The 13,514-nt window shown below is 43.0% G+C and overlaps 1 protein-coding gene across 4 annotated transcripts in view; it reads left to right on the forward strand.

Annotated features, from left to right (window-relative positions):
- The window catches only part of stj (voltage-dependent calcium channel subunit straightjacket), a 76,666-nt gene that overhangs the window by 24,194 nt on the left and 38,958 nt on the right, over positions 1-13,514 (forward strand). For all 4 annotated transcript variants that reach the window (XM_086981740.1, XM_022790108.2, XM_022790109.2 and 1 more), the window contains exon 2: positions 12,467-12,548. In XM_086981740.1, the coding sequence (XP_086837866.1) occupies positions 12,467-12,548 (82 nt within the window). The remainder of the gene's footprint in view (positions 1-12,466; positions 12,549-13,514) is intronic.

Raw genomic sequence — 13,514 nt, forward strand, 5'->3', positions numbered from 1 at the left:
AAAAAGTGAAGCAAAATGGGCGGTAGAAAATGAAGCTGCTGTTGCGGATAACATGCCTCGGATATGAAATGTAGTTTCTATTGTTTATTGCAAAATAGTATATATACCGGTGTCGTATAATATAGAATAGGAAGTCCAAGGAAGTAAAACGAGCCTGTTCGTACCTTCCAATGGATCGGATAGTGGCTTAACTAACCCACCAAGCAAACGCCCATGCGACAACTGAATGCCAAAAGCATACGGTAGGAACCGAAAAGGAACCTAGACATAATAAGGCCTCGGTGTGGAAAAAAAGAGGCCTGCTCCTTGTGCTATGATGCTAATGCTACAAGGTGGAGAGCTATGAGCCGATTAGAGCCGTGCTTGCCTGCGTGTCTGCCTACCATGTGCTAGTCTTATTGCCGGCAAAGAACCTTAAGGCCACTTGGGCTAGTAATTCCACCTCCTCATGCTTTCCCATAACAGCATGAAGAAGAGGTGCTATAGTAGGATCATATCGTGACGCTATTAAGGACTAATGAAAGTTCGAGTCGATGAGATTCCGCAAAAGCTTCTATACAACGTAATATAAAGGAGAAAACGTTGTCCGTCCGACCTTCAAAGATTGGCGCAGGTGAAGGTATTTACGTGATTGCTTATTGGTTCGGTCTAGCAAATCGTAACAACTATCTAAGGATAAATATCGGTGAAACTCTTCATGAGAATGCCAGTATGACATGATAGATTATAGTATCGCTGGTGTCTTCCGCTGGAGGTAGCTGCTGATCATGTCGTTCACGTTGCAGTAGTTGCTAACGCAAACGTGAATATATTGTCAGCGATCAGATTCACTACGTAAAAACTGTATCTTTGTAATATATTTGAATTGCTAAGAATGAATAGTTACAAGGCTTTTCCTGAATACATCTATGTCTTGTACGTATGGTCGTACGGCCCATAAGTTTAAAGTATAAGCAATCATTGCCGTTCATTAAAAAGAGGCAACGATCAACTAAACAATAAGAAAAAATTCACGCATTTCAGTAGCGTGATACCGAGACCTGACGCTAAACTACGCACAACCTAGTTACTTGTGACTTGTGTGTAACTTTATGAAAGTTGTATTCGGCACAAATAGCCGAGTGGCTGCTGAAGCTCGATGATATAGATAGAAACACCGAAGAGTCTCGAAAGTCTGTCAGAGTTCCTCTCGGATAAGTACCTCAAAAACTGCAGTCTTGCAATGTTGAAATAGGCTTCGATGAGTTTCCTTCAGCAAGAAATTAATATTTAAGAAGAGGTTTTTTAAATAATACCCTATAGCTAATATAAGGTATACCTACTGAGTGAAATCATATTCTGATAAGCGGTATATGGATACCATCGCTTTGTTGATCGGTCTGTATGTTCGCTGAAATGAGAGATTCGAATAGGAGCATAATTGTATTATCCTATATTAAGGCTGAAATTACTTAAGGTCATGTTAAGAAGTGGTTATTTTTAGACTTCTTATAAATTCACTTTACAATAACAGACAAGGTGCTTTCTGGGTTACAATGGCTCAAACGGGCCACGAAAGTATTTCAGCTTTCGTATACGTGTCGACTGTCTAATACAAGTAGTAAAAATATACATGCTTATATTGGAAATAATTAGAAGTTGAAATATTTTGTTCATATATAATTATGCTCGAAGTCAGACAAGTAATCGATGGTCCGAACAGTTGAGTCTGGTCGTAAAGCTGGAGATTCAGCGAATTCCTTCCAGCGGCGCGACCGCAGGTTTCAATCCTTGAACTCATCAAGTAAATATTATTATTGATTGACCCACGTTTACGACTTATTTTTTACTCATATAATAGAAGATTAATAGAATAATAGGCGACCCGATTGGAGATAACTAGATACTGAACATTTGGGTATGGTCCATACGCATTGCAGTGTGCCGAAGGAATCCACTAGTGGGCGACAGGATGCGCATAGCGGATTTACGTATATGTGTACTTCGTAGTTAATACAGTGACGCTTGTGCAGCTTTTTCAATCATTTTATAAACAGAAGCTAAGGTGCTTATTTTACGCGTGTGTGTTCCTCGGGCTTAAGCTTAAGTAAAAATATAGTCTTAATCGTACAGGCGGGAGACGTTATGCACAAAGCACCGAAGCATTTTTATGCTTCACTTTATTACGATCGTTTACCACCCCTTGCGTATATATGGTGAGTTTTATTTATAGATTTACGTAGTCTTCATTCCGTTCGCTGCGGTTTGCTACCATTCAGAACAGACTTACGGGGAACAGTGCTTGGGATATGCAGTGCTACTGATGTGAGTGCGTCGTGAGGATAGCAGTTGGAGTCCACCGATGCTTCTTCATTTACGAAAGCACATAGGATCTGTAGTCTAGAATTCCACAGCACGATGATATCGACTGAAAATGGAATCGATTGCAGCATTTTATATTTTCCCCTTTGCCTCATACCTCCCCACCCCACCCCGTTTCGCACTCGCCGATCTGCCCTTCCCCGACCATTGCCTCCGCTTACGGTAGGCTACACAAGATCTTGTCTGCTCTGTGGGGAGTCGATATTTTTCAGGGTTAATGCTACTGTATCCCTATCAAGCGGAACGATCTTTGAATAGGCTTTTAAATGAAGTTCGAGTGGTACACCGCATGTAGTGAAGGTGTTAGAAGTTCTCGTAGGATGGGTTTTTAGAAGATAAGTCGTGAAATTGCACGTATTTTCACAACACGGGCATAATAAGAGGGACATTGGAATTAAATGCTCGATTTGGGCATATCAGTAATGACATGACGCTGATCGCAATTGTAAAATTAAACTATTTGTAACGTCGTATCGGTTTCCTATAATAATTAATATATATATATGTGTGGGCACTTTGTGCACAGGTAATGGCCGATGTACCCAGTAGATATTCGTATGAAACAAGCTACGCAGCGTTATGTAACGAATAGTACAGATTCGAGCTATCTTGTATTTGAATGGTGTCAACAAAAAGTGCACTTAGGAAAACGGTAGCCAGGCATGCTCATCGCAACTGCGTGTAGCTCGTTGCAGCGGGTGCATAAGAAAGCCAACGGTTGTTGTCCATTGAAACGAGAGCAATTCAGAGAGGAGATAACAAGGCTCTCAGGAGGTAGAACTGAAGAACTTTGAATATCTAGTTGTATTTGCTGCTAGAACTGGCGGCATAGAATGCAGGACGTGACAGAAGGCCGGCTAGACCCTGGTACAATGCAGATATTCTTCACGGCAGCAGTCACTGCGGAGACTTCGTCTCTGTCTTTGTTTAAATCTCGGAACCCGGCTATCTCCTGTTATATTATTCTGCTTATCGTAGCACCCCAGACTACCACAGAAAGAATAATGTATACCAACTCGTACTGACTCACGCGATGGAAGGTCGCACACGTGCATGAACGGGGCGCCATCAGCCGGCTCGAATTGCAACCGGCCGAGAGTAGCGACATGCTCTATATGACGCCGCTTGCTGACGAATTAACATAATTTCCGCCTCGAATGAAGATACAAAGCCGTGCCCTGCTACGTCGTTCCTTCGCTTTCTTCATAAGGACAGGGAAGGCGAAGCGCATCGTCAGAACGGACGGAAACGGTTTTCATTTGTCGCGTTAATAGGATATTGCGTTTAGGCTTTTTGAAGACAATATATCTGAAAGTCGGTTGAATCTATCACATAGGCTGATCAAATTCTTTGCGATGTTTTGCTTCTAGAAATCGTAAATTCTTCCGGTAGCAACCTAGGTTGGAAAATACTATTTCGGTTACAGATTATTTCATCTATATCAATTCCAGGTAGCGACTGTACGTGGCGAGCTTCAAGACATGCGCCTTTGACTAACTGGCTGTTATAGCTATATTATCCTAGGCGGCATAGGCCTGTTGACCAAGATAATTTACAAATATCTAATTCTTTGAACCCCTTTGTTTTGTTAATTCAACCAATAAATCTTGATTGAACAATAGGTCTAGCTCATATATAACGGCTGGCGACAGTTTACATCTGATAATAGATACTAAAACGGATCGATGTCCAGAAGTTAGTTATACCCTGTGGGATGTTGATGACATCCCGTCATAAGCATTAGGTATTTATTGGGTCTTCTTTTGTTGATTCGACTAAACTAGTAGAATACATTGGGGCAGTACATTTTTTGACAGGGGTACCGGCTCTTGTTAATAATGTTGTAATAATAGACTAATTGAGAAAAAAACTGCGGAAGAAGTAGCTAGCGATTACGTTGCTTTGTTGACGTGCAAAATGACACTTTAATAACAGTAGTCTATAGAGAAAAATAAAGTAGATCGCTTGCTAGGGCTGCAGGAAGAACGGGCGTGTTTTCTCTTCTCGTCCAGCCGAGGGTATTGAAACACAATTACCGCATAGGACAAAAACTGAACAAGCTGTACGGCGTCACAATCAGACCGATACGCTTATCCACGCATTCTTTCAGACCAGATAGCGGGTACACAACCACTGAAACCTCAACAAGTTTTTTTCTCTTGATTTTTCGCTTTCTAGTTTTTATTCATTTCTATTTCTGTGTTTTGGTGCTGACGGCAAGCAACTGCCAAGTCTCCCAAAAGCCCTCCGAACACTCTGAGTTAGGGAAAGAGCAATGAATTGTACTACGGGAGTAGCAATTAGACTAATCCATGCCGATAAGCGATAAGGGTATACCGGGGTACGACAACGGGGTGTCGGTGATACTGAGGACGGTATTGAGAAGTTCAATCTGATAGGGGCGCCGGGATAAAGGGAATATTGGGATCACTTTCTTTGGAGCCGTAGCGCTTTCGTCTTGTCCACTTTCTTTCCCTACTGCCCCAGTTTAACGCAGGTGACGCATGTAGCAACGCAGCAGACAAAATGGCGCGACACCAGAAGAAGGCGAAAATCGGTCAGTATAAGCCGGGACTTCCCCGACATAGTATGATGCTTCTGCAGGCAGTGCCAGGGTGACTTTCCGTAGAGGTTTACGATCCAAGACAGAAAAGGAAGCATAGCAAGCCGGATAGACATCATTCGCAGCTCATGAGGGATTTTGAACGTAATTCTTGTTATATCCAAAGACGAGAGGGGGAGACAGCCTCGATCAAGTTTTGCGAGAGGTTAAGGTTCGAGCTTCTTTTAAGGGACAGCAACTCTACCCTCTCTAAGTAAACCTCCTATCACAACCTTCTCACAACAGATCTCGTCTAAAATTTGCTATACTCTCCATCTCTACTATACGAAATGCGCGACGTCATCGTAGATGCTCGCTCGCAATTTTGGTTTCAACCTATATTTTAAACTCAACTTAATATGGATTATTAAAAACTTGTCAAATTTTTTCACATGAACTGCAATGAAGGGTCGCGGACCCGGCAGAGGAACGGCGCTGCTATACTCCGGTAAAGATCCGAGCGGTTCTCCGGAGTAAAATGCGGAAGAAGCGAAGAACGCTACCAGCTTGCTAGCTCATCGACGAACTCTCTACATGTGCTCGTGGGTTAACTAGAGATATGTGGCATGAACGGAACGAGGACCCATGCTAGTTCAGCGGTATCGGTAACGATAGCCACACTCAGAGGGTACAAAAGACAAAAGCAAGGTAAATAGAAGCGGCAGAAGAGACGATGGTTGAAGCATACGGGATACCACTAAATAGGAACGGGAAATTTCCTCCGTATTGTTTCCCACCCTCGATGTTGTGGTGCAGTCTGTAAGTACTACTATTGAGCAACTTCGTACTGACCAACAGAACGACGCCGACATGATTCCTTACAGACACGCCCTCGTGCGTAGTCCGTCATAAGTTTCGACAGTGACAAAGACCTTTCCACATGCAAAACATTAAGGTTCGATATCACAAAGTCCTATAGCGTTCTACTCTGTTTTGCCTTATCTTCAGTTGTTTTCGAAGACTCTCTGCTAAAATCGCTTAGGGGTATAGAGGAAATTAGGGCATTAACGGCGCCACAATCGACACAAGCTGCTGACATTAGTAGCAGAGAACCTGCCGTACTTTCGTGCGCTTCTATGCAACTGTCCTTCTCTAGTCCTTATCAGCGCAAACACTTTGTACTTTTGCAGTTTCGTGCACATATACAGTTAGTGAAACGTTGCGTAGCGCACCTTTGTCAACGACACGGATTGCTGATTGAGTGGCTAGTCATGCAGGTTCTCAATCCGGTCTAAAACTTAGCAGCTCCGCTGGTTTGCGGGTAATGCTATCTTGCCGAGCTGGGTAACGAGACAGAAAAACAATCAGCCGGGGTTAAAGACAGAGAGAGTGCTCACGCAAGCTTGCATTGTGCATTATTATCAGCAATTTGGCCGTGGAAATCGACTATGTCATTAGAGGGTTTGTTTCTCTGAAGCTCTAGTATCAGCTGGCTCTTGCTGGCGAGAGCAACCCGCCTTTGCGAAGAGCGCGCAAGCGTCGTCGATTGGAGTCTGTATTCTCGTTCCGCTCAATTTTGAAACCGTTTACAATTCCTCCACTAATCAACGAAGTCGCACCAGTGGGGGACGACTCTGTCCGTCATGCTTGCTAAGTGTATTGTCATAATCACATCTCTATGCTCACAGAGGAAGTGATACCATAAACGCGACGACTCTTTTGCATACGAATCCCATCTTTGATCTAGGCCTGAGAATTCAAGCATTCTGACAAATACCTTTGTCCTTCTACTAAAAGCAACACAGATTTAGTATAATCAGGTAAATGGGTTGGGAAGGGTATGCGCCTTCTTTCAATACCTCAATTTCGATGATAGTCCCATTTCCACCTAACTTCGAGCTATTACTGTATATCACAACACCAAAGATCAAAGTGTCTTTATCGGTAATACGAGTATTATTAGCGTAAGCGAACTAGCTGGAACGCGATATTATTTTTTTCCAATAATTGATATGGGTTTTCCAGGAAGATAAATGCCTACATCACTATTTGGTTCGATCTGAACTAGATCTTTTCAATCGGTCTGTTAAGGTCAATGTACCCAAGCCTACATTTTTCTGCCAATTGTTGATCAGTTAAAAACTAGATGAGCTAGTACCCGTCTTCCATGTGTACTTATCAAACATGGGTTGCATGCTTATTCGCACACTACAGAACTTCACGTCAAAATTCGCTTGGGGCATCGGGAGCATGGCTACGATTAGGAGCGTCTTTAAGCCGTTAGCACCAACCGGATTACGTTTATACTTTTTAAAAATATGTTGATTTAGCTCATGTGCCATTCTTTCGCTTGACAGTGAATTAAGTTTTGTGCCCTGATCTACAAAAGTATCCGTAGCTTTTCAGACGGTACGAGTACGTCTATCGGCTTTTGTTATTATATGCAGGGAAAATGGTAGCCGAAATGCCCCCATAGATCGAAAGCTGCTCCTGTCCAAGTCTTTTCCGATTACTATCCTGTCAATTATCTAGTATCGTTTAGTCATTTTGATTTTATTCTAAAATGGTTTGTCTGCAATAGGTTCCGGCCATACGTAAAATACGTATTACTTGTAATTACATAAAGTGGTAACAAGTCAAGACGAATTTCGTAACCCACACTCGAGTGGTGATAACGTACTTGGTTTACAGCTACGGCTAGTACTCTACGCATTCACTGCGACTGTAATTAAGCTTTGGCTCCTGGGCATATTAAGGCTTACATCGCCTTTGGTCTGCATTGGGTTCTATCGAATATCTTAGCCTGCGCTCAATTGTTTGCTCTTCTGTCCTGAAATAACTAATAATAAAATTTCATTAGGAGAACTACCAATTCATTCATACGGGCGATGTTAAAAACACGATAGAGCCATTCGAAAACCAAAATAGCTTTGATTGAGAAGTACGTAAAGGATTTAGAGTAGTTGTCTGATCACAGTGACTAAAGGCGCCAATGAAAATATAGTCCAGTCAGCTTTATATAGTCTATTGTTTATTATGTTGGTGTAATAATATATATTGCTAACATATACAACAGAGAAAGCTCTTTTGTAACGTTTGATGCTATCCATCTGGAAGGCCCATTAGCGCAAAAAAATTCTCTTTTAATTAATTTATTGAACCCAGCAGACACCTTGAAGAGTTGTTTTACCGCTTTTTTTGGCCGAAAAGAGGACCAATCCGTTATATTGTCTTTTTTTTTGTCGCATTGTTGGAGCTTACTGATCAATGAAACGAAAAAAAATTTGCAAAGGACTTAGCAAAAAAGAAAATCATTTGGGCCGTGGAACGTATTAACGGTTTAAGCGGCCAAAACAATTTTAACAAAGCGATTCTTGACTAGTTATAATAATACATCCATCGGATGCTGGAGTTAAGTAACGAGGATAGATTGAGCGAGCAGCGAATGAGACTGGTGGCCAGAAAGAACCCGATACCTAGTTGGCGGAACAAACTTGACCCTAAAGGATAGTGGCGAGAGATTGTTTCGAAAAACGATCCCTATAGAGGAATCCATAACGGGATAGATAAAGACCCTTCGACGTCTACCTATTATTCCTAACCACCACTTCGGCATCTAGCGATCTCCTATGAACGAAAAGGAAATTGGCGCAAGCTGCGCCTATTCCGAAGCGTCTCACGAACACGGTCCCATCTTCGCCACAGCGTACGTCACAATCTTCTTTTCTACCCCGTTTCATAAGATAATGACAAAACCACCCTTCTAAGCGCCTTTCGCACATGCATTGTTATTGGGTCTGTGTTTTAGCAACGGAGGAGGACGGCAAAGGCAAGAAATGCTAGCCAGATGTCGGCCGTAATATAAAAATTCACCATATTGACTCTACTACAGTGACTCCTATCTTGGCTACCGCCACAGTGTCAAGTGCGGTACTGCTGCTGCGCCTTGTGGCGCATAAACGAAGATTGCGACAACTGAGACAGGGGCAAGTTGATGCTGCTTCTGGTGCCGATGGATGCGTAGTTTGATCCAAGGTCGCAGTTCGGTACACGGAACAATCGGGCGAACAAAGCAGGCGACCCATGGTCATGCATTTGCTTTCATAAGTGGGCACTCGTAACGTCATGAGTCGTAGAGTTGTCGCAGGGGTGGTTAGATGACTGTAGTTAGCCTATTCTGTTTGCTGACCAACGGCGCTGGATGTCAACCTCCCAATGCTCTATATGAAGAAAACGGTAGGCATAGGTGGCTTTGCCCTTTTACCACTCTCATCACTTGTTCCTGAGACTCTCATATAAAGTAAGCACACAGTACCAGATAGCTTTTGTACGAACGTACGAAAACGATACGGGATGGAATAAGTTCCCTCTTGCTCTCTAATACCCCGCGTAGCCTCTTTTCGCCTTCATTCTGCCACTCCTCATCTATGTCTCTACGGCGGTCGGCATCGTCCACGTCTTTTTATGGATATAACTGGCGATCTCCTCGATGACAATGGCGAAATATATATAGAACGGCTTATATATGCAATGGCTTAGAAGACAACAAAGGTTATAGTCCTAGCATATATCGCAAGAAACCTAGTTAGTATTATATATACTAGCCACAAAGCTTCTGTCTATAGATATATGTTGTTAGGGTTAAGCAAATTGGTCTTTTTCCGTTTCAAAGATCCCCACGTTGTGCAAGGGATCCTTCAGTTAATAACGAAGAGCCAAAGAAGTGTCTATGCGATATTGATCGGTTACTCCTTGAACAGAATATTGTTACATTGCGTACTAAGCGTACTACCAAATTCGCACGCTGTGGTGTTGACACCGTATGTTATTTTCTGTTGTGTCCAGAGAACAAAAACAAAAACAAATAATAGGTCGGTCTGCGAACAAGGGACAGATAAACGAATGGCGGTAAAAACAGTCGTATCCAGGTTGGTGTTCAATCTTCGTCGACTTGATGCATTTCCAAATTACGGGCTGGCAGCTGTGGTAATCAACGTTGGAAACAGTCGAAGCTATTTGCGTCGTTTCGAGTCGAGTGAGTCGTGTCGGCTTTAATATCATAGCCTATTCTGGCCTGAGCAATTCAACCTAAGTAAAGTTAAGTTGAGTCATAACCCCCCTGGATATGTCCCATAGACGGTACGTGGGTGTACGTCCTTTTCTTCTCTCTCTCCACAGACAAACAAACAGTCGGAGAATTGCCCCCTAACATGCGGCCTTAGAGATTTTGTAGAATATTTACCTCCATCGCCCCAAACCGATATCCCATCGGACCCAGGATAAGGCAACGTCATCTTTCTTGCGTTGTACGGCGCCCGTCGATGTAGGTCTAGCCGTTGAAAGGTTTATGCTCCCCAGCCACCATCAGTGTAACGATTTCAGACTCGAGTGATTTATCCTCTTAGGCAAAACGCGCTCCTTGTCCTATTTCATGCCGTTTTTTCCTGACCTTGAGCTTGTCCTTCGGCCACAACTATCGTTGATTTGATTGCGGGGACTCCTTCTCAGGTTTGCACACTTAGCAAAGTGGTTTCACATAGAGGCATAAGTGTTGCGCCATGGATATCGTCTCGGAACTTGGTCGTTTAAAATACTAAGTTGTGGTAAAACTCAGAGCTGCTGATATCGCGTCATAGCATCGTGGACGCCCGATAGTTGTGTCAACAACAACAAATTTCACGTCACTTTTTTAAGCTACTGCTTCTATATATATATATAATCCGGGTAACTTAATTGGGATCCTTCCGCTCCTCATAACGTTTGATGGATCAGGTTATCTAATTCGGCTTCATTCATTTCTCTAGTTCCACTTCGTTCATCTTGCTTTTGATTATACAACTGACGACTTTAACGGTACTACCACTGTATGACTCTTTTACTCACGTAGGAATCTGTTGTTGAGCTAGCTTGCTTTTGCGTGAAGCAAAAAAAAAGGACGCGGACGAACATACATTATGATTTAGAAGGCACGAAAAAAAAAGATAGACTGAGAGCGCCAAAAGAAGATATGGACCAAAAGAGGAGAGAACAGAGTGTTATTATGGGACCCCGTAAAGTGCGTGAATAATCTGCGCTAGCTGGCAACGAGTCAAGTCGACTGCGGCGAGCGTGCCGCTAGCTGTTAAATCGAACGGAGTTTAGAAAGACACCCCCTACAACGCCAAAGGATGAACGGAGTGAGCAAAAGGGGCTTTGATATGTTGGGTCTTAAAAGGGAACAGAGACAGAACTAGAAACGAAGCAACGGTAGCAGTAAAAGCAAAGCTACGAAAGGCCGACGACGTATGTTTTCGACCTGAGCGAAAGTTTCTAGCCTTTTCTACCTCTGCTTCTCTTTCTTTTTGTTTCGTGGTGTTTGGGCTTTGTTCTATGGGTGCTGTTAGACCTGCTGCTATATCTTTTCGACCTGCTTCTCTTTTCTTATTGTGGGCTCATATCGGCCAGGGCCATATCCTGCCTCTTGTGCTCGCTAGCCTCTGCTGTCCTGATGTTGTTGTGGCTTTGGTCGAGATTCAGAAGCCCTCTCGCTCTTTTCTTCTCCATACAATTTTCCCATCTTTTCCTACTATCGAATACCTAAAGCTCTGCAGTATTTCAACGTCAACCGAGACAGTCTTAATCCAGACTCATTTGCGTCGCCCCTCATTCGTTTTTCCCGGTCGTTCTACGACTTATAGAAAGTAAGCGAAGTCCGGTCCGCCGCCACCGCAAGGCCGTACTTCGCACCCGTCGAGGCCCGCCGCGCCTGCGTTAGAATCGCCGTTGAAAATCGCGTCGTCAAGCAACGAAGCAGCGGCCTTCGCTCAGTTTGACAGTCCAGGCACAGTTCGGCTTGACATTGCCGGTTAAACGGAGGACGCTACTAGTGAAATTTGATCGAAATTGGATTAGCCTTTGATGTCGTTCCGTAGTAGTTGAAGAGACTTATCCCTCTACCCATCAGATTTGCCCCAAGCTGTTTTCATCTGGAAGTGCTTGTTGCACACCAACACAAGCGGACGCCACGGGGCAATGCTTCTCCTCAAAAAGATTTAGGCAGAAGCAGGGCGCGCTTTGCAGTCCAAAGGATAAGTGACGTCATAACTGGTAAACGGAATAAAGTGCGCAAGATGGAAAGGTAATGGACTCGGAAAGAGAGCTAATTGAACAATCACTGACTAAGTGAATTTTATGTATTAACTAAAGATTGATACAAAAAGCTGTAAAATGGCCTGTTTAGTGAGTCGAGGATAACAGGATTCACCGTATTCCATTATCCTCGACAACTGTCCTTCAAGTTATCAGAAGTCGGCTGAAAGATAAGTTAACGGGAAGTAAATATTTATCGACAAAGCAGTTTAGTTAGGAAATCGACTAACATGGATAGGAATTCTAGATGTTGTTTTGCCACGCTGATAGTACATACAACAGTAGGAGAACTATACAATTTCTACATGTTGATTTCTGATGAAACATCTGCAGTTATACGACCCCTAAAAGTCCTCAGTCTGCAATCTGAAGTCGTAGTTGAAAAGAACTTTGTACAAATATTCTAACCGATGATCTTCATTTCTCTATTTTCAGAATAAAAAGCTGGGCAGTGCGTTTTGCTAAAGACCTAAAAGTCGCAAATGAAGTAGCATCGAATTACAGCGCAATTAAAACTGTAAGTATTAATCATTAGGAGGGTCTGTGGTATTATTTCTATATAGTATTACGAGTTGGGTTAGCTTGCTTTCAGGCGTGGCCAATTGCCAATGCCAACAATGGAGGTCCTTTTACATTTGACGGCCATAGGATCTAGTGCGTCATAATTGCAGACGATGCATGAGATTGATCGCCTGCGATATTGCTTGACCAAACGCATGATGCAGACCGTCATCTATCTCCAATGTTTTCCAAGGGCATTTCCTTTTCGTAATTCTAGCTACTTGGCGTCCCTCGTACTTGTCGCCGCTGCATAGATCCAAATTGATTGCATCCATTGCGCGCTTGGTGCTGACGGATAAAGTTCTTGTATGCGAGAACAACTTCAATCGTGCACAAACAGTACGGCGGTACAATAGCGATAATTTCAAATCGTAAATTCGATAAATGGTATATAACGTTAGGAGATATAATACGCAGACTCAAGACTACTTGAAGTAAAATTGCAGTCTACTCGTTCTTGAGTCATCAAAATGAAGCGCCTTCAACTGGAAGTCATCACGCACCGTCGATTTTATATGACCAAGTTTCACCAAAAAGCTTCAGTAGGACTTCTCATTAAGGAAATAAACGTAGATAAAGGTTTTCCTTTAAGCAACGGCGTAAAGATATTTTTTTGAGAATATAATGATACGTACGAGATATAATTTCCACCACCGCCTTCTCACACTAACGCGAACAACGAAAGACATCGGGCTTCCGCGTTTTACGAACGCATGCTTAACTAAAATCTCCCTTCTAACAATCCGTTAATCCTGTCAGTCGATATCCGCGCAGGCAATCTTACTCTCGCTACGATTCAGTTATCAGGCTACTCAAGTTAGCTAAGTAAGCTGGTCGTATTGCCGCTGGATAATTGCTGGGTCAACCTGTATTTACCAACGCCCTGTCTCGTGTAGAGGCTGCTCTATTCAGCGTTCTTATG

This window comes from Varroa destructor, unplaced genomic scaffold (assembly GCF_002443255.2).
Source record: "Varroa destructor unplaced genomic scaffold, Vdes_3.0 BEIS01000002.1, whole genome shotgun sequence".
In the NCBI taxonomy this organism is placed as follows: Eukaryota; Metazoa; Arthropoda; class Arachnida; order Mesostigmata; family Varroidae; genus Varroa; species Varroa destructor.